Source organism: Haplochromis burtoni, unplaced genomic scaffold (genome assembly GCF_018398535.1).
Source record: "Haplochromis burtoni strain Fernald_Lab_line unplaced genomic scaffold, NCSU_Asbu1 Contig_188, whole genome shotgun sequence".
Classification (NCBI taxonomy): Eukaryota; Metazoa; Chordata; class Actinopteri; order Cichliformes; family Cichlidae; genus Haplochromis; species Haplochromis burtoni.
Window position 1 is genome coordinate 154934 of NW_024582549.1, and position 21834 is coordinate 176767.

Here is a 21834-nt window from a genome sequence, read left to right on the forward strand (position 1 = left end):
ATCAGATCACCTTGAGAATTCGGCTTAATCACACAAATGGTTCTGTTTGGCTAAAAATACCCAATGAGTACAAATAAAACAACACTGGTGTAAAAAAAAAATCCACTGGGGGCATTATGAGAGTCATAGTTACCCTGTGATAAACCCAATGATACCCAGGATTAAGCACTGCAAAGACACACACACACACACACACACACACACACACACACACACACACACACACACGCTGCCCTGAGCCCAGATCAAAGCCATTACCTCTAAACTAAAGAAGCCTCAGGCTAGGAACGGAAAAAGCAGAAAGAGGGAATACACACACACACACACACACACACACACACACACATCTTGAAACAATTGCTGATTTTAGTAAAAAATGTAGTGAATATATTCTCAGTGGTATTGCATTTGAAATAATTCCCAGGTGGCTTTAAGGACAATACAAACAGCACCGCACCCGTGTCCAGATCAGTGGTTTTGTTCTCACAGCGGCATGCTAAAAGGATGCTGTCTGTTGCTAAGATACTAATGTGTCATAAGCAGCGTGCTCCTCCCGCTCAGCTCCACTGTGATGTCAAACTGGTAGTGGTGATGCACTGAAAATACCAGTGCAACATTTTCATTCACTCGCTTTATCATTCATAGGTGGAGAAAAGCGTGTTTTGACTGGCTCAACTACTTTTACTCACTCGCTCCTTGTTCATGGTCTCAGTGGCAGTCTCCTGTATTTATAGATGCTATTAACAACTCCAGTGAGAGAAGGAGCAGAGAGTGGGATAAATCCAGCTTTAGGCAGACACCTGCTCTATCCCTTATATAGAAGTCTGAATGATTAAGAATAAAAAGACATCACAGATTGCCAAATAGCATTATCAAAGAAAACATGGCTTCATGAAGTATGCTACAATGCACAAGAGCAGCTTTAAAAGGTGTGCAGTATATTGCTCAAGTGAACTGTGCTGCACAGGATGAATGTTTTCTAAAAGCAACTGAACCTCACAAAACTGCATGTTTCTTGTACCGTGGCTCTAAAAAACCTAGAGCTGCTATTGCATCATTTTTGGCTACATGATGCACTTTGTGTATGAGTGCACTGTAGAAAGAAAACACAAACAAAATCCAGGTCCAGGTGCAGGCCTCTGACTGTACTGACCGTGCCAAAAAGCTTCACACCTGCTCACACCTGCAGGATGGGCAGGCAGCTTAAAGTGACTGACTGAGGCGGAAAAAGCATGGAAGCAGATGCCAACTTGTTAATACTAGCGGAAGGATCAGCACGCTTTAAGTGTAATTACAAGACCGGTGAGCCATATTGGTGCCAAAGTGGCCAACATCAGTGAAGAGTAGACTCCAGATCTGAATGAAGGAGAGAGATGTGCCAAATTGACCATTAAAACTCTCTTTCACACACACAAACACAACACCTGTCTATTCTGTACCATATTTCCTGTGATATTTTTTTGGTCCTACATGAAAGGTGCTCGTCAAAACATGACATCTTCCCCACATCCTTCCGTAATTAACCTACAAGAGAAGCACACCGACTGTACATTTTGGCTGTAAGGGTTATTTTTGCGTCTTAGAGGCTCCCCGGTTCCCCTTTGACTCGGGAGCTGCTGTCAGATCTCTTCTTCTAATGTAAACCCAACAGGAAAATGTGAAACCGACTCACCTCGGTAAATGACGAACAACTTCTCCGCCGCTTTTCACTTAAAAAAATCTTTAAGTGCTGCGCACAGTAAAGAGAGAGGAAAAGCAGAGCCAATTTTCCTATAAAGGAGTGAAAGCTGAGGTTAACATTTTTTTATTATTAATTTTTTTTTTTTAACCGGAGTATCCTGGAAGGCGCAACAGTGTGTGAACACAAACCATCCTCGTAGCCTGGACTGTGCTCTCTGCGCCCGGCCAATGAAGGACGGAGTTTAATAAAGCCAACAGTGGTGGCCTCACAGCGGAAGTACGACAAACCCCCTCCCAAAACAAAAGCGGAAGAGTCAAGCAGAAAAAACTACTTCCGGTTAGTCATTCATGAGCGATCAGTGTCTATATTTTCCATAAAATTACAGAACAGGGAAAAGATGCATATTTTTATACCCTAGTTAATACGGGGAATGCATTTATTCCACATTTAAAACATTTATTATTTTGATTTTTTTTAAATTTACTAAGTACTTAGTTTATCTCTAAAACATGAATTTAATCTTCTTCCTTGTGAATAGTACAGACACCAGGCCCCAAGTTTGTTAACTTTCTTTTAACACTACAGCCACATTAGATGTAAAATAAGGCTATTTACAGTACTCAAAAGCACGAAAGAATCAGCACTTTAAAGCATTATTTTGAAAGTATTTTTTGCTTCTGCTAAACGCAGCAAAGCCAAAGCATGTACATCTGCATGCGCAGTATTTTATGTGTTATGTATTCAGTCTTATTTTAGTTTCCATTGTTATTTAGTTGAATTTCAATAAAATGTAAACTACCCTTGTAAAACTTGACATCTTTAGTCACATTTGCATGTTTTTATGTGCTGCGTGTAAGCACGCCCACAGTTTCAGAGTCTCGTTGATCCTGGGGTATACACAACATTTTTCTGATAATTTCATATGAACATTGTGCAAGAATAGCAAGCAAAGCAAATCCATCTTCTACGGAGAGAAATTTGCCTCCAAAGGGTTGAAAATGCGTACGATATGATCCACAAGCGTAAACTAACCTTCATAAATGTTTACAATGATTTGTGTCTAACTTTTTAAGGACTCACGAGTGCTTCAATCCACACACAAACACCTGAAGTGAAAGGACCCAAGTTTTGGTAATCCTCATGCAGCCCATTCTGCAGTACCACTGTTAACCACAAGAGGGCGGAAAGCGAACATAAATGATAACATTTCACTGACGTCCACAGCTGCGAACGCAGCTGCTGGTGCCGCTGACAAGGAAACAGGAGAGGTATAAATTGTGCTTTCCACAATGAGCAGGACGTAAGATGACCTAATCTACACCAAAACGATGTAAAGACAAAGCATAAAGCAATCAGGTATCAACTTTTAATTGTTGACATTGAGAACAAACCAGAATTTTTTTAAGTTGTATATTATAGTTGAGGTGCATATTTTTGTATTAGACTTTATTTAACTGGCATGTATTGCTAGAGCAGATTTTGCTGAGTTTGTGTCTTGTTGACCTGTTTAAATTTAACATCATACTTTATAAAACCGCTGACATAACAAAAAATAGAAACTCAATTTAAAGTTTTCTAATTAGCAGGTCACATCTTAATGCAACTCATAGTCAGGGAATATCAAAAGTATCTGCAATTTTTCTGTCAAGCACAACCTGCACACAAACCTTTCAAAAACTATATTTAACAGATAAGCAATTTTAAATCCTTTCAGTAAGAGCCAGTGTTGCTCCAAAAATCAAAGGAAAAATAAACAAAACAAAACAAAAAAACGGACAATTACACACAGGAAAAGAGAAAGGAATAAGGTGCATTACATTCAGAAATCAAAGCATCAACATGACTTTAGAAAGTCAGAAATACAACTGGTGCGACCTGCAAAAGTTACAGTATCTTCTTTTGGTCACAAAGCAAATACATTCCTATAAAAATATTTCTTTTTAAAAATTTTAACCCTGATTCAATCACAGCTCAATAAATACATACATTTTTCTTGTGTCCTCCTATGATAAACAGCAGAAATAAATACGCACATTGGATAGAGACCACGACCTAGAGTCACCATAGGAGCAGGTAACTCTTCTTTTACTGTGACTTTGTGATTTCTTGTGTTTTCAGTAATGTGGCCTCTAATTATTGTAAACATTCCACAATGCAAATTGACTCCTCATATCAGAGTCTGCAAAGATATATTCATCATTTCCTCACAGGAAAATAACACAGTGTGGCCTTTATTTTCACAGCAGTTTGGGAGCTCAGTGGTGTGCTACTGAAAGGCGGGGCTCAACAGAGGTTTAATGATTTCACACTTCTTTAAGTGCATACATAAGTTAGTGTAATCTTTTTTTTAAAAGCCATCTTTAATGTACTTTGTGACTTTTTCTAACTTTATTGTAACAAGTTTGAAATGATCATGTCATATGGGAAATACTGTAGTCCCGTTATAACAGTAAAATATTATCTGTTCAATTCAGTAGGGAAGAATTTAGTCATGAGTGTGATACATTAGTTAAAAGTGAACAGGCGGGACCTGCTTTGTTTATGTGTGTGTTTTTCCTTTCTCCCAGGAATTCAATGATAAAACAGGAAGCAGCTGGCCAGTCTCTCAGCATCACTCACTTGGGTGTCCTCGCCCACCTACTCGCCTGCCTGGGAAGGTGATGACAGTATACCCTCTGCCGTTAAAAAAAACTAATTCTACTGCTGATTATTACGACTGATTACAAAAGTAAGTGTGTTATTTCAGTGGCTTTGAAGAAAACACTTTTTGTTCAAAATCTAGTGTGGTGTTCTACTGATCAGCTGAGCGTGCCACCTCTCCCAATTTGTGTCCATAAACCTCTTTGTGTGCTCCCCTGTTAATCTGACAGCAGCTTTTGAAAAAAAGGTTTCAGTGGCTTCCACCCGTCTCCTGCTTTGTGAAACCAAAGGCCAATCAGTGCAAAGTCAGGGATTTAAATAGTTTCAAAAATACATTATTTCTTCTTGTTCTAACAAACTTATTTCAACTGTACAGCCGTGTTTCAATAGAGCAGCACTTAGAAAAAAAAACCCAAAACACGTCAAAAAAAAAAAAAAAAAAATTCTCACAGATTTTTAAGTCAGTGTTGGCAGAAAAAGTACTGGACTGTTCGTCTGCACTGGTGCTGATGAACTGGAATTGTGCTTCTCAACTGTCAAGCAGTGCAGATCATATCAGGTGGAAGAGAAATTCATCCTTCTGTCCCTTAGACCGAGCCTATGGACATCACCGTCAGAGATTTTGTTCTTCCAGAGTCTGAAACCAAGTTCAATAACTTATAAAGGCCAGAACATTACCACAACATTAGAAATTAATAAGGTTTCCTTGGATAATGCAGGTCTAGCAGTGCAGGAAGTTTACCTGACGAGTTGCAGAGCAGGGCAGAACCTTAAGGCCTTAAGCAGGGCCTCCGCTCCAGAAGCACTCAAGCTGTTGCACTCCAGACTGTGAGAAATAAACACTTAATCTCTCATGTACTGAAATAAGAGTTGTTTTCCTTATTGGTTTTATAAATATAAGAAAGCCTAAATGAAAAGTGGAATGAAAAAAGCAAAACTCTTGCAGTTGCGGGTCTTTATGTGTGTGTTTTACTCACTCTATCTGAGTCAGCGTATGACAGAAAGGCAAAACCCTGGCCACTTCCAGTGCCACTTCATCACGACAGTTATTCCAACCCAGACTAGACAGACACCAAGACATAGAGAGAGAGAGGTTTGATGAACAGAAGCTGAAGCATCACGCAAAAATGTTATCCTAAGATGCGAATATCATAAATTACTTTTAATTAAAAACTAGAGTGTTATGTACAACAATACCTTAAATAATTAAATAATCAATTCCTTAAAATGTGTGGTGCTGTGTAAAATGTAGGCAAAAAACTGAATGAAATGATCTGCAGAGTTCATAAATCCATATTCTGTTCATAAGCGGCAATAGAAAACATCCAGTGTTTAAACTGAGAAAAATATTTACTCATTTTGTATTTGATGGGTTCACAGTGTCTCAGCTGGGACAAGGGCAACAAAAGGGTGGAAAAGAAAGTGGCATTATAAAGAAACATGTGGAGACCATTTAGCAAATAATTAGGTTAATATGCAATGGGTTGGTCACATAGTGGGGTATAAAAAGAAGCAGTGATGGACAGAGGCTGAACAATCTGCAATAAAAAAAACCCTGAATATCTTCTCATACAGTGCATGACATCATCAGAAAGATTGAGTAGATTTGGAGAAATCCCTGTGTGCAAGGGACAAGGCCAAACATCAGTATTGGATGCCTGTGATCTTTGTTCCCTCGGATGGAAATGCATTAAAAACAGGCATGATTCTCTCACAGAACTCCCTCAGGAATACTTCCAGAAATCACTGTTTGTGATTCATCTACAAGTGCAAGTTAGTGCATGTAAAGAAGAAGCCATATGTGATCATAGTAACTTTAAAAGGAGCTAATATTTTTCTTAAATGCTACATTTCAGTTAAAACCTTTGATGTGTTTTCTATTGTGAATAAAACATGAGTTTACAAGATTGACAAATCATTACATACAGTGTGTGCCAACTCTTATAGAACTGACATGTCCATGAGTAGAACACAGAACAGCACCAGATTATTAAATGTTTGATCACTTTGCTTTGTCTTACCCAACTTCCTGTATGAGGGGACAGTGAGCCAGACTGGCTACAACAGGACGCAGCTTTGAAGTCCCAACAGAGGTCAGGCTGAATTATTGTGCAAAAGACAAAAAATAATCAGTAAGTGTAGTCACCTGCGTGAGCTGTGATTCTGAAAATAATCAAAGCAAATGAGTCGTACTTAATCTTTTTGAGGTTCTTCATGCACATTATGGCTTTGGAAAGGCTATTGGAGCCTTCATGGTCAATGTGGTTGAGTGAAATGCTATAAATGACACAGAAATACAGAAGAACAAAAAGGCTGAATAAGTGAGGGGAGAAACACATCTCAATAAGAACATATAACACTGTGTGAGACTTACTCTAACACACTGAGGTGTGTCAGTGATGGGAAAATGAGGGCCATCCTGGCAGCAGTGAGGATTCCCAGTTTGTTATCGGACAGACTGGAAGAGTGCACAAAAAGACATATAAATATGTACATTTTAAAACAATCTTTGAGTTGCTTGAGTTAAATGCCAATTAATGATATAGCCAAATATATAAAACTCAGCTTTTCCAAGGAAAATAAACAATTTTGAAGATTAAAATGTTCACTCAAAAGTTTTGAGGGCTTATTTTGTCCACTTCTTTAGCCAAGTGGACACATGCAAACTCTTGCATAGTGTTGCAATCAAGTGCCAAAAGCACATTTACAGGAATGAAACGCATTCTCACCAGAGCTCCTCCAGGTGGCTGCAGGCTTTCAAAGCCTCAAGAAGCTTCTCTCCTGATTGGTCACTGATAAGGTTCTTTGACAGCCTGGAGGATAAACACACACGGCAAGAAAAGCAAAATTACTCATTTTTAATAACTGTTAGTGTTCTGTCGATAGTTTGTTTTTTTGATTATTCCACTTGATGGCGCCAAACCTAACTCAAACTTTACTTTTTAAATTATATGGATAATAGACACCCTACACATCACAGTGGATTGATATAGCTCAATTAAATCTGCTCTATAGGTAACTGGAAACCCTTTTGAAACTGCCATAAACTACCTAAACGCTTCAACTTTGCAATAATATAATTTACAGCTGATCACGGAATATTTAGGACCAAAGAAATTTCACAAGCTGACTTAACTTATTCTTTCACAACTGTTTGCAAAGACATACCGCATGGTTGGGTGCTTGATTTGATTGATTGATTTGATGTGTGGCAAATGGACTGAAAACACCTGAATTCAAAGATTATGAGATTTGGCCCAGTACTTTTGTCCTTATGGCATAGATTGCATTAGTTACTGGAAGAACTTTGGATTGAATTTAATCTGGGTCATTGTTTCTGGCTATGCAACCTCAGATTCAGAGTTCCTCCAGTTTACTTGATGTGTATAGGTTTACTGCCTGCCACAACAATTATTTATTGGGATCTACAAATAAAAGTGGAAGGAAGTAGAGACAGTGAGCCCAGTGGAGGCAACAAAGTTGCAAATTTCTTCATCAAATTTTGGGAAGCTTTCATTCAAGCCAAAGAGTTTAACTTGTGCACATTTAAATGAGTACGTCAGGGGTTCATACCGGAGCTGGATATGTAAATATGAAGTATAAGCATAAAAAGACCATTCTCTTTAAAAAAAATAAGCATAAAAGCATAAAGGACGGTAATATGAAAAACATCTTGAGCCTGTAGACATTTTGTGGCTGTCAGTCAAACACACTTGGAAGGACGAACCTGCTGCATAGTGCAAACAGTTGGTCCCCATAAAGGAACGATAAAATTGCTGTAACATTCTGAATGACTTGCACGTCTCAACCTGTGGTTCTGATTTATGGCCCAGCATGTACTAACATTTTTATTATTGGATTGTTTGCAAAAAAGGCAAAGAAACTACTTCACACTCATGTCGTATATGACAGGATAAATGGAACTCAGCATGAGTATAATCTACAGAAGATTGGTCATGTGACATAAACAAAGTATTTTAAAGCATTAATAAAAATATTACTATTTCTCTTGGGGTGAAGGTGAACATATCCTGGAGAAAACATGTTGGAAATGCAGATAGAGGGTTTTGGAGATCACTAAAATACAAACTTTCTATGTTTTCCACCCCCTGTGTACATACTTTATCTTCCTGAGCTCTTTCCAGTTCGGAATGAGCCTGTTCAGCTCTTCTATTCCTCTGCAAGCCATCCTCCAGCCCCCCAACCTGAGAAAGAGCAAATCCAACATTCTCAAAGCCAAGCTTCTTCTTTTTTTAATGACAGACTGACAGAAGGTGAATGGTAATGTCCAGTGAGCGCTAGGTATGAATGAAAGACTCACTCTATCTGCTCTAAATGTGCGTGTCCCTTCGTGGCAGCCAGGAGATCCAGAACGCTGAGATTGTCCATTGCTGTGACAATCTCATTCAGCCTGGTACACACACACAAAATGTATTAGTTATGTTAGGTAGATGTGTATTTTGATGAGGATTTATAGCCATGGGAATATGATCTGTATGTTAGAAATGCATAAAAGGCTTTAACATATGCTGACCAGGCACCTTGCCAGCTACATTTTACAGCTTAGCGCTATGAGAGAACTGGGAACGATAAGGGATAAATTTGTCCCTGGGGTGGGGGGATTAGTAGGATCAGATCCTACTAATTAATTATGAGGTTCATAAGAGCCTGATGACATGCTGGTATGACAAACAGCACCAACATTGGCCAACAAAAAGCAGCATGTGCATTATAGTGTAAATGCAGAGTGAAGTGCACTGTGGTGAAAACAGCAAAGATGTCTGCCTGGAAGAGTTTTGATCTCTGTTCAATAAATCCTGAAGACTATGTAGTAAAGAACAAACCAAGATTTACTTTAGCTCTTGGATTCTGACTACTGCAAAGAAACAGAGAGTGTTTCTTACCTGAGACGGCGAATAGAGTTGATATGTTTTAGAGCTCGTGCCAGACACATCCTGCTCTCCTCATTCAGTGCCACAAAATCCAAACTTAGGGTGCACAGAAAACACAGAAAAAAACTGACATTTTTTAACAGCTTCTTTATTTTATCCAACAGAAAAAACAGCTGTATTGTTGTATCTGTGTGTGTGTGTGCATGCCTTACCAAAGGTCTTCAAGAATAACACACTGTCCCAGTGCTTCAATGAGCTGCAGTCCTCCAGGCAAAACACAATGGGAAAGACTACAGCAGAAAAGTTCCATTGTGAACAAATGTTTATTCACTGTGTGTAACATTTTACAGCAGCCTAAATATAAGTTCATATTCTAGACATTATTTTTCACACAGTCATGTACAGAAGTACATCCACACTCATCTTATATATCATAAATGCTTACTTGAGTGATCGTAGACAGGGCAGAAACCTGGTCATATTCTGAGCTGCCGTCTCACTAATCTGATGACCCGACAGACTGGAAGAAACAGAGGATGGTTAGAGCCCCCCAGTGCTCGGTGTAACACATTCTGAAGTAACTCTTATTGTAATCACATTACATTTTTCAGTAATATATTACTACTATATTACTAAATTTAGTATTACATTACATTTACTTATGTTGCTACTTGCATTACAAAGGCTCAATAGGCCAGACAGACAAAAAGGAAAAAAACAAAAAACATCTAACAAGCTTTTATTTTTCTTGTGTTTGTGCTACAATCAGCTGGTAGACGATCACTTTTTGGCACAACACCTGGAGCTAAGGGGGCAAAACAATCGCATGAGTGCTGCTGTTTGACTGAGGAAGAATAAAGTAGTCGTGGTAAGCCAATCACATGACCACTTAAAGATGACAAAGCAACAAGGTGATATATACCAGTTTTTAAATTGTGTTGATGGGCCACGTAAAACCAGAGTCATGATAAACAATATATACGCGGCGTTTTTTCCTCAATAGTTTCGTCACGTTTACTGTCTAAGGACACGTGAGGTTGTGCTGAAAAGGATGATACCCAACAAGGCAAAGTAAATAGTTTTTAAAGGTGAAATATGGAGGAAACATCAAAAGTAGTTAAAATGGCCAATTCTACCCTGGACCCCAGAGGGATAAACATTTTTTTTAAAGTAACGCAATAGTTACTTTTCAAGTAGTTAATTACTTTTAGAATCTTGTAACTTAGTTACTAACTTTTTTGAAGAAGTAACTAGTAACTATAATTAATTACTTTTTCAAAGTAACTTGCCCAACACTGGTGACAATGCATTTAGATCATTATACAGAGTAACATGAAAGTAATGTAACGAATATTGTAACAAATCCTTCCTTTGGTGAGAAATTAAGTAATTTACTGCATCACTTTTAATTACTTTACATTACTTTGAGCAGTGAGCCTCTACATCGGATCCACCTGTCAACAGAAGATCATGAAAACAGTTCACCAGGGGGTGTGAAGGGAAAGGTGTTTATTTATCATACTGGGCCTTTATTCTGGGCCTCACCAACAGAGATGGGCAGTAACGCGTTACTTGTAACGTGTTACTTGTAACGCGTTACTGTAATCTGATTACTTTTTTCAAGTAACGAGTAAAGTAAGAGATTACTATTGCAAAAACGGTAATTAGATTACCGTTACTTTCCCGTAGGAACGCTGCGTTACTGCGTTACTAAAACCGTGATTTTTTGCGAGAATGTCTCATGACAGTGACGTAAGCGAGTGCGCCGTTAGTGACAACAGCTGTGTGCAGATCAACAATGGATCACATATCGATTGTGGGAGAGAGTATGAGCGTGCAGCGTTTAAAGCGTGGAAGTACTGACCTTACTTTGAGTTTGATTCCATAAAAAGTGACAAAAACATTAGCGTCCATCGTGCATGGGAAGAAAACTTCTTTTTACAGCGAAAGAAAACCCCTAAACTTCCAAGCAAGCACCGAGTAGCTACGACATAATGGGAAATTCACAGAGAAACTCGCGGATTCTTCAACTGACCGCGGCACACCTGCACCAGGGTAAACCTCCGCCTACCGCAGTCCTGCTTTACAGGTGAAAATAGAGCAACAGGACCGCTGAGTCTTTGTATTTTCTGCTGTGTTTTACTTGCATCTATTTGAAAGAGTGAGTGTAAACACAAAAAATATTTTATTTTATGTGCTGGAATGTGCAGAAAATAGCTTTAAATGTTAAACTAATTTATTCAAGTCAGAGAATGTTGCATATAATTAAATTTTTGCTTGATGCATAAAGTTAAAAGATTAAAACTAATAAAACAAGTTAAAAAAAGAGAGACTTTTCCATTTTTATTACATTTTGTATGATGGATTATGCAGAAAAGGTAGAATTGGGCTGAAAGATCTATCGCTTTATCACCTCTTCAGGTTGTAAATCGTGTTTTTAAAAAGTAACTAAGTAATTAATTACTTTTGAAAACAAGTAATCAGTAAAGTAACGGGATTACTTTTTGGGGGAAGTAATCAGCAATTAGTTACTGATTACTTTTTTCAAGTAACTTGACCAACACTGCTCACCAAGAATGGCTTATATATTTGGGTTTTTTATGAGCCTGTCACTTCTTCGTCCACGTCTTCACTACACTTGTTAAATACATATACCAAGTTTCTGACTAAAAGCTCGTTGGGAACTACTGTATTGGTGAAAAATACTGTTTTATGCCTTTGAAACTGTGCTAGCTTTGACATTTATCAACTAAATGAGAACAAATTATGCTCCAGGCTGCTAGTAATGAAAATAGTTCTTTGCCAAGTTTTATGTGTAGGCACAGCACTGGTTCACCTTGAGTGTCTTTTCTGCGTTTGTACAATCCATGAGTCAGTGTTAAATGGCTGAATAAAAAACACTCCTATAAAAACGTTCAGGTACAAGAAAATCTGGTTTGCTGGAAACATATTACAAAGAAATAAAGGGTGGCTCATTACTTTTGCACAGCACTATAGGTAGCGCTGTGGAGCAGTCATTAGCAGTACTGATGGTGACCGAACAAAGGGAAACAGAGGAAAGTGCTATAATTCCTCCTTAAATTGGGAACATTATAAAATCCTAACGGCAGTTATGACAATCTGAGATATGGCCACCTTTTCAAGGTTTTGGAATCATGCAATCCACAGCTGCTTTTTTATATTATTATCATTATTATTTTTATGAATGCTCTAATTTCCCAGATATCCTGAATGGAGCATTGGCCATGTAGGTATTTGTAATGTCCAGTGGAAGAGTGTTGCTAAATGAATGAATCAATAGGGGAATTGAAAATTAATGTTCTAAAAATGCTTCGGACAAGTTCTAAAATGTGTTGCTCACTTTAAGTGCTGAATTGTGTTAGGCTGCTGTTAGGATGCCTGGGTCGTCAACCCAGGGTTTTTGAGTTTTTGATATTATTTATACTTCCTAGTTTTTGGTTTCTTTGAGTTCTGTCTTATGGCTTATGTCTCTGTCTTCTTTAGTTGCTCTGTCTCCCCTATCACCTGCATCCCCTTGTCTAGTTCGCGTCTATGTGTATCCTAAGTTCCTATATCCCCGTGTTCAGTCAGTGTTTGTGTCTGCCCTGTTCCCACGTCTCTGTTCCCTTTGTAGTGCCTGCATATGAGTCTGTGTCTTTGTTCAGTCTGTGTTATGTGTTTCCTGTTTTACTTTGAAAGTCCATGTCTGATGTTAATGTGTCTGGTTTTGCTTCCTCTTGTCTCGTCAGTTCAGATTTGCCCCAGCTGTGTTTCCCTCCTGTTACCATTCCCTGATTGCTCCCTCTGTGTATTTAAGCCCAGTGTTTCTCTGTGTCTGTGTCGCGATCTACTGTTTTCTTAGCTGTGTGTTCTGTCATTTCTCTAGGTTAAGTTTGTTTTGAGTTTTTTTTAGTTTTTGTTATATTTTGAGTATTAAATTAAAGCCTTTTTGAGTTCACGTCTGTCTCCGGAGTCTGCACCTTGGGTCCTATTCCTGCCTGCACACAGCCACACCTAACAGCTGCAGGAAGACCTGTGACAATGTCTCGAGCACAGTCACATCACTCTCTTTGGAAGCAATATTGTGGATGACAGAGAAAATAGTTGTTATAGGAGATCTTTAAAAGTCAGGTTGGTCAAATTTGAAAAGGTTCTGACCTGAGTGAAGTGAGATTGGGCAACCGGGGAAAAACAGAACAGAGAAACTCAGCTCCCTCTACACCGAGGCTGTTGTGGGAAAACCTGAATGGGAACAAACATTTTTTTTTTTTTTTACTAATTTATTTCCCTTGAGTACTACAGAGCACATGCCAATGTTAAATACTGAAATGTGACTACTTACTCCAGTTCTGTCAGAAATGGACAACTGAGGATGACGCTCTCTATGGCTGCAAGCTGATACACATTTACTGCACAGTCCACAAGGCTAAAGCAGAGAGATAAGAGGAATTCGTTTTTCCTTTATACTGTCTTTACTTTCAAAGGAATTCAGCCAGAGTGTGGTGTAAATTAATACAATTTACTAGAAAAAAAGAACAACCTTTACAACAGTGGGCTTTTTCTTTTTTCCTGCAAGGAAAGCTAAATATATAGCATATACACTGAGTAATATAGCAGTGCGTGGAGGCTGTAATCAAAGTGTGCATTCCTTGCAGGTATCATGAAAATGTAAAATATAATGTATAAAATAAAAAAGCACCCAATTTTCTTTATGGCACTCGATTGAGCTGCATTTCCAGAGAGATCACTGCAAACAAACAAGCAAAAGACACAAATCAAAAATCGGAATCATTTGATTTCTAGAAACATTAAATTCAAAATAACTGCTATTTTATATTTACACTTTAATCAATAAACTCCCGAAGAGTACAGCTGCTGTCTATATAACAATCATTAAACAATAATCATTACCTATCTGTCGTCAGTCCAGTGGAACTGGTCAGGTGGAGTGTGTTTTGATGAATCCTAGAAAATGAATATAGTTCACAGCTTTGACACACATACTGTATCTTTATTTGGGGAATGTTACAATATGTTTGATTTGTTTAAAAGGAGCATTTCCTGATATGTGTGTTCATTTACATCTATATGCATATCTTACCTGACAGTTTGAATATTGCTATTGAGTTGCAAACAGTGGAGCATTAATCCAACCGCTTTCTCAGCGCTGATCCAACGCTCCTCAATACTGAGTAGAAAAGCACGTGTAATACACTCATTATAATTCAATGCTTTAACAGCCGTTCACTGAACAGCCATGACTGATTTGGATAAGTTGTAGTTTGAAAAAAGCCTGAAAACATTGACAGAAGAGATAATAGTAAAGATTCTTTTGTCTCACCTGAAAACACATCCACTTTGACTGAAGCTCAGCAGCTGTAGGAAATGTTCAGTCTGCTCCAGTAAGCTGTGGTTTAATCTGCAGATGAACCACAGACATATCACTATGTACTTTCTGATCATGGTAAGATAATGGAGGCCAGAAAGGAAGGTTAAACCCTGAATACCCTGAGACTCTTAGCATAAAGAGACTTTTAATAAATAATAGATGCATTTCTAATCAGTTCCTTGCTGTCTTAATGCATGCTCAATCATCCTGGTAAGAAAATCCCAAAAAGGTTCATCTTAGCGTTTTAAGTGGGAGAAACGTTTCGTCACTCATCCAAGTGACTTCTTCAATCTTAGCTGACTGCAGGTTTTTCCAACCTTATAAACAGTACATTTGCACAGTATCTGAAACTAGCACCACTGAATGTGCAATGGGCTGTGAGGTCAGTGACTTGATCATTAATCAGGCAATTTCTTGCTGGTAGTTTCAAATCTAAAATGTTAACAAAGAAATATGGCCTTGTTGTGATCTTTCCATATTTTACAAGAAGTCGGTTTATGTACCAGTTTTATTAAGTGTAATAACTAATTAAAAAGAAGCCATTGTTTTTATCTGATGAAACCCAAAAATTTGCCTTAAGATTGAGGGATACTTACTCCACTTTGGCCAGATGGGGACAACTGGACACAATCTCTGCTAATCGGATCAGATGTTCATGCTTCAAACTACCTTCCCTGATTCTGATGGAGAAATAAAGCAGAGAAGGCAAAAAAAAAGCATAAAGAAATTTAGATTTTTGCAAAGTTAGTGCCAAATCCAAAATGTACTAAAATCTTTAAAAGGCCTTAACCTCTACTAAGCCCCCAAATTACATTGTAATAGTATTATATACTGGACGTTTACTGAGAGCTGGAGGACGCTGAACTCTTGTTACTGTGAGTGCTAGAGTTAAGGAAGGTACTTTCAGAGCTGCTAAAATCGATCAGACACCAGAAACTAATTATGTCTTCGAATATTCACAACCACATTCTATGGTTCACTGCTATGCTCAGCTCGACTTCTGACATGCAAAGTCAGTTCCTTGTCGCCCACAGTGTGCAAGCTGGATTTAGAAGTTTTCAGCCGTTCATCTTTGCTGATGCAGTCAGTCAGTTTACCGACTCAGTGCATGAACCTTCAGATGTAGAGAGAGTTCACATATCTGTGCATACCGGTGAGATGTTTCCTGTGCTGCTCACGCAGGAAAAATTACAAAGCCAAAGGAGAGAGAGTCTGTTTTTTTTTCACAATGACACTTTGTTACTTTGAATACATCAGCTGTTGACTTATACAATCAGACCACATGTAAGTTTCCTTTTGTTCTTTTCTGTCTGCACACTAGTGCTGCATGGAGCTCTGCACCTCTGCATTAGTTCACGCCTCCTCTCAACATTTTAACACTCTTCAAATTTCCTGTCTACGTTGCCCTAAGTGGTGACTTTCACCACTTAGGGCTATTGTGCTTTAGCACTAAACTTTAGTGCTAAAGTTTCATGAGTGTTAATGAGTTCATCAGCTCATTTTTTTTTTTTACTTTATCTGAAATGAAAATGTTTAAAATTTTTACTGGTTTCTTTTTTGCTGTATACAGCAAAAAACCAGTAGGTGTGAATTCTGTGTTTTTACTCGAGTCACTGTGCTCACCTCATCAAAGTGACTCAGTGGTAATACGGGCACCGTTTCAGGATCAGAGTCAGTGTTTTGAAATTATGGATGGAACTCCTACCTCAGAGTTTTTTCCCGAGTTTCATTTTGTCTGAACCAGATGAGGCATCGCTCTTCTTCTCCTAAGCTACCAGCAGACATCAGAAAGTAGAGTCCATGGACAAAGAGAGAGACATGGACAAATATTTCATTATAGATTACTTAGAAGAATTCCATTAACTTCTTTCCTTTGTGCAGACTTACCTCACTTCCACACCAGAGACATTAGCACAGGTACACAATGTGCTGGCCACAGCCAGCAGCCCCTGCTGGGTCAGTCTGTTGTTACTGAGACTGCACATGAAGATTCATTAAAGAAAAGAATTAGTCTATATTTTACTCATTAACTACAATACACATCATTTCTAAATATTGTAGCTTCATACTCTCAGTCTACCTGAGGTTTAATTTATTATACATTCAGCAGACAATATATTAGGTACACCTAGCCATGTTCAGAATCACTTAAATCACCTTTTTTATTAACCCATTCAGATGTTCACTTTGAACTGCATTAGGGCATCTTCACCTTATATACATGCCTAAATACATGTTGCTGTCATGTCACTGACTGATTAGATATTTGTGTCAACAAGCATTTAAACAGGTTAACTAATAAAGTCAGTGGTGCGTGTACATTTAAGTATTTTTTACTCTTCTGCTCTATATTTAATATAGAACTTAATATGTTTAAAGTCTTACTTGACATAGGTGCTGATTTTTAGCCTTGGTAGGGAATGCACAAAAGAGCTCACGTCTTCATCTTCCAGCTGGTTACTTGACAAACTGTGATGAAAGAAAAGCAGAGCTGAGCATCCTTACTGGATAAAAGCTCAGGAAGAAAACACTGGACTATCCATGGCTCCATGGGTGTGTGGTTATGATTCTAAGATTGTGTGTCTAAATGTTTGTGTGGCTCATACTCAAGATCTGAAAGCTGGGGACCCTGCTGCAGGATCTCAAGAAGTTTCTTCAAGTGGTCACCCTTCAGGCAAAAATGAGTTAACCTGTGTTACACACAATCAGGGAGACAAAAAGAAAACATAGCACATGAAGTTGATTAATTACTAGTTATAGTAATTATTGTAAGATGCCCTCTTTTACCTGAACTTTCTAATTCTGCGGTGATTAAAATGGCAGATTGTAAAATACAGGACATCCAATGTGCTTCACACTATATAATATTGTCTTTTTCAATGAGTACCATAAAATCTTTAATTAAACTGCGCATTTCTACAGTTCTATGTATAAAACAGAAAATGACAACATATATTTTCAGTCAAATTCTAAAATAAACACAGCTTGAAATGCAGTTTAAAATGAGCAGCTAAAACTGCTATAGTGTATGAGCCGTGAATACTTGGGTAAGTGACAAAGTGAGCGGTCTGAAAACACCTATAAATGTTAAGTCATCAGTAAGCAGTGAAAATGTTGCGGATCACAGACCTGCAGCTCAGTTGTTCCACTTTCACTGTATCAAAATTGATGAAGGAGTCACCCTGAGGGCTAAAGAAGAGATCAAAGCAGCAATTAACCAAAACAGGTCAGTTAGAGAATTAAAGTAATTGCAGCTACAACTAAAAAGTGTGGTAGGGAAAGGAGCATCACATGAACACTCAAATATGGCATGGTGTGTTGTGATGAGTGCCACAAAAGTATTCACTGTACCTGAGCTCAACCGACGTCACTCGCTGACTGTGATTCGAACAGCTGACCAGCTCAAGTGCATCGGTTGCAGATGTGATGCTCTGTCTGACACTATTAGGAATACAGAATGAATATAGTATATTTCATTTGATGAGGTTCTTAGTATCTTACACAGTCTGAAAATAATTTCCAAACATAGTTCATAGAATAGCCACAATTTGCTTTGCCAGATTTAGCCATACAGGCTAAACTTCATCTGTAGTCTCTGGTAGGTTGATAGCGTTAATGAATAATAAAGACACCAAATGCACAAAGGCAAAATATGTAAGTGACAGAAGCATATATATGGTAAAAGAAAAACATACTGATATTATGTATTAAACATCAAAGTTTTTAATTTATAAATATCTGCAAATCTATTTTTTTGTTCTTAAAGTCATTAAATTTTAAATACTTCAGTATAAAAATAAAGACAAAAATGAATCAATATAAATAATTCATCTATAGACTGAATAAAAAGGACCAAGAATTACACCTAAAGGCATTTCAAAGTTATTGTTAACTATTTGCAGGGTTTAATTATACATTTGCATTGATGTTGTTGATGTTTTTTATCTGTAAGAGGATTTTCTCCAGTTAACTACAAGGTAATTACATAATGTCACAAACTATATATAATAAAATTAAATGAATATGTCTAGAGAAAAATTATACACTTCTAATATCACACTTCCAATTAGAGTCGACAGCATGAAGTGAAATTACAACAGAATTTCTGCAAATCTCCTTGCAGTGTAGATGAGATTGCAACGTTCTGCAATCTCCTATAACAATAGTGATCTTCCATAATTTTTTTCCCTTGTTTTATGGACCTAACATATACCCTGTGATAGGAATAGCATAGATACCCATTAGTTAAAAATAACTACACTTAAAATCACCTTCCAAATATTCAAATTTTGTGCTCAGTAATCTCAGTAGGGTGTCCTTTAAAAACTACTCAGCAGCTTTTTTCCATATCTTCACATCTTTTCCCTACTGCACATCCGCATAATCTGACTGTCTATTGCAGGTTGTAATCCAGTGTTATTATTAATACTTGCATTAGTGTGTATGCCTTACTTGAGTCTCTGCAGTGACGTCATCTCTGGCAACACTTTGAGAAGATTCTTGATGGCTTTGTCGGTAAGTGAACACTGAGATAACCTGACAGAACACATTAGTGCATGAACATGAACGTGTTCAGTCACTACTTTAAATACTGTTGAATAATTTGCAGATATACAATAATAAAGCTTACTCTAACTCCCAATGGAAGCGACTCTGGACCAATTTTCTACATACTTTGGTTATATCAGATGGTAGGATGCTGCTGTCCTTTACTCTAGAAAGAAAAATAAAAGGGGATCATTCTTTTGTATTCATAGTCAGAGGTCAGATTTGTACTTTTCTGCATGTCTTTATTTGCTCACTGTACCGGAACATCTTCAGCTGCTGCTTGTCATCACTGACATAGAAATACAGTAGAGAGTTAGATTATTAAACAGAAAAACTAAACGGAGACAACAAGAATCAGACTGTGTGAACATTTGCATAGATGCAGGTCTTCTACCTTTCATCTGGGCAGAACTTTAGACTGACTTCCTCTTTGCCTCCGCCACTGTAAAACCAACAGAGCACAACAGCCAATTATAATTAACCTGACTGATTACTGTAAAGCTATATGACCAGTGTTGGGCAAGTTACTTGAAAAAGTAATTAGTTATAGTTACTAGTTACTTCTTCAACAAAGTAACCAAGTTAGTAACTGAGTCACAATATTAGAAAAGTAACTAATTACGAGGAAAAGTAACAATTGCGTTACTTTAAAAAAATGTTTAAATATGTATAAGAATCCCCTCTTAATGGAACTTACTAAAATACAAACATATAAATAGCTAAACATACTTGAAAATACTAAAATATATATTCAGCTATTTGTTATAAAACTGAAAATATAATTGAAATAAATGGGCAGTTAACAGAAGGAACTAATAAGAAACATTGTACACTAATCTAAACTATTCAAATGTTACTCTGTGAAAATATGAAATAAAACACCAATCAGATAAACTCTAGATAGAACAATACAACACACTATGACTACCATGACTACCTTACTCTTCCTCAGCCAATCAGCAGCACTCGTGCGATTGTTTCGCACCCCTAGCCCCCGGTAAGATGACATAAGCGTCAACCATCTGTGTGTATAAAAATAGTAACACACCCACACCGCTTTTTTTTCTTAGTAATGGTAACAGTGTTTTAACGACAGTAAAAGTAATTCGTTAGATTATCTGTTACTGAAATAAGTAACAGCGTTAGTAACACTGTTTACTTTAATGCAGTTATTCCCATCACTGTATATGACATGTAGTATTGTATGTAATTATGTATTTATAGTATTTTTCAAACAGATAGATTTTTTAAACCCAGACCGGGATAAGAGGCACAAACAGTTGGGCAAAGCAGCTATTGGTATCATTAAATAGCTACAATGTAAAACAAAGATTACCTGATGTGAATTTCTGTTAAGGTGTTATACGAGCATAGAGCTGCAGCCAGCATTACCACCCCTTCCATGTTGATGTCATTTTTACTGGCACTGGAAAAAACAAAAGCAATTAGCACAAGGAAGTTGGTGTTGGCTGTTTGGAACCTGTTTGGTGAGAAAACAGCTTACCATTTGCCTACCTACTTTGTATATCTCAATGTAAAAAACAAAGAGTCATCTTTCTATTGAAATACTCGCAAATTACTAGAGAGGCAATAGAGGGAAATTCCACCACCAGGGTCACTTACAATATAGTTGTTGGTATCTTTAGCTATAAATATCTCAAGGAAAGCTTTAAAAGAGGTAGAATTATTAATTAATTATTAGTTATAATGATTGTGTGTGAGCATTGTGACAGACTAGCAGCCTGTCCAAATATCTACCCCCCTACAGACACCCTATGCCACCCTATGACAAGCTCCAGCCTCGGTCAGAGAGAATAAATGCATGCGTGTGAGCTTACTTAATTTCCTGGATTTTGCTAAGACGAGGCAGGAAATCCAACAACTTCTTCAGACCCTTGTTGCCTAAACAGTTACTGGACAAACTGAAAAGAAAGGTTAAATATGCTTTACAACTCAGTGTTTGTACGTTTATCAAGAGAACATGACAAAAATGAGTCAGTATATCAATATCAGTAGTGCACACACATCTGAAATGTGTAATGAGTGTGAACAGTGGTCTCTTTTTCCTCTAAATGTGATACATTTGTTGAGATCTTTCTATTAACACTACAAATTACAGTTATTTACAATATTTATATATAATTAAATATGCGTGTGTGACACGCATAATAAATTTGTTAAGCACTGTATAAGCTATCCAATGGTTACCTGTAAGCAAAAACCATGATGGTGCATCATTTAAGAGGTGGTTTAGGATGTAGTGGTTAGCTACTTCATAAACTGAGCATACACTGTCATTTTTAGAATAATGTCCAAGACATCAGTTTTTAACACAAATGTGTAGTAGAAAGTTTTTTTTGATTGCCCGACACACTTTGTAAATATCTTTCCTTTCTTTGCACCATTATCTTTGTAATTGTAGACACTTGTATTCATACGGCTCCCCCTGAAAACTTTCTAGGCTTTTTACACATAAATTTATTATCCACTAATTAGAAATGGTCCTATTTTTATTATCTGTCCATGGTGTGTGCACTTTCATGGTTCTTGCTCATCTTACTCCAGCATAGTGAGATCAGAAGAGGTTCCCAGACATCTCAACACACTTTCCAGATCAGCAGGATACAGATTGCAGAAGCTGAGGCTGAAAGACGCAAAAGCTGAATGATTATCATTAATACTGA

General features: G+C 37.5%; 2 protein-coding genes across 7 annotated transcripts in view; both read right to left on the reverse strand.

Annotated features, from left to right (window-relative positions):
* Positions 1-1958, reverse strand: part of cpne2 (copine II) — a 51739-nt gene extending 49781 nt beyond the window's left edge. Inside the window, exon 1 of the mRNA XM_005934997.3 lies at positions 1673-1958. The gene's annotated coding sequence lies outside the window, so the exon portion shown is untranslated. The remainder of the gene's footprint in view (positions 1-1672) is intronic.
* Positions 1959-3035: 1077 nt separating this feature from the next.
* The window catches only part of nlrc5 (NLR family, CARD domain containing 5), a 39164-nt gene continuing 20365 nt past the window's right edge, over positions 3036-21834 (reverse strand). For all 6 annotated transcript variants that reach the window (XM_042225896.1, XM_042225897.1, XM_042225898.1 and 3 more), the window contains 32 exons: positions 21711-21794; positions 20989-21072; positions 20487-20576; positions 19545-19592; positions 19410-19439; positions 19233-19316; positions 19055-19138; positions 17954-18043; positions 17732-17791; positions 17209-17292; positions 16988-17071; positions 16490-16579; positions 16308-16373; positions 15199-15282; positions 14555-14632; positions 14315-14401; positions 14125-14178; positions 13913-13960; positions 13556-13639; positions 13372-13455; positions 9659-9733; positions 9426-9503; positions 9226-9309; positions 8643-8732; positions 8443-8526; positions 7051-7134; positions 6696-6779; positions 6515-6598; positions 6343-6420; positions 5299-5382; positions 5064-5147; positions 3036-4958 (listed from right to left, as the gene is read on the reverse strand). In XM_042225896.1, the coding sequence (XP_042081830.1) occupies positions 4877-4958; positions 5064-5147; positions 5299-5382; positions 6343-6420; positions 6515-6598; positions 6696-6779; positions 7051-7134; positions 8443-8526; positions 8643-8732; positions 9226-9309; positions 9426-9503; positions 9659-9733; positions 13372-13455; positions 13556-13639; positions 13913-13960; positions 14125-14178; positions 14315-14401; positions 14555-14632; positions 15199-15282; positions 16308-16373; positions 16490-16579; positions 16988-17071; positions 17209-17292; positions 17732-17791; positions 17954-18043; positions 19055-19138; positions 19233-19316; positions 19410-19439; positions 19545-19592; positions 20487-20576; positions 20989-21072; positions 21711-21794 (2488 nt within the window). In that variant the 3' untranslated portion in view covers positions 3036-4876. The remainder of the gene's footprint in view (positions 4959-5063; positions 5148-5298; positions 5383-6342; positions 6421-6514; positions 6599-6695; positions 6780-7050; positions 7135-8442; positions 8527-8642; positions 8733-9225; positions 9310-9425; positions 9504-9658; positions 9734-13371; positions 13456-13555; positions 13640-13912; positions 13961-14124; positions 14179-14314; positions 14402-14554; positions 14633-15198; positions 15283-16307; positions 16374-16489; positions 16580-16987; positions 17072-17208; positions 17293-17731; positions 17792-17953; positions 18044-19054; positions 19139-19232; positions 19317-19409; positions 19440-19544; positions 19593-20486; positions 20577-20988; positions 21073-21710; positions 21795-21834) is intronic.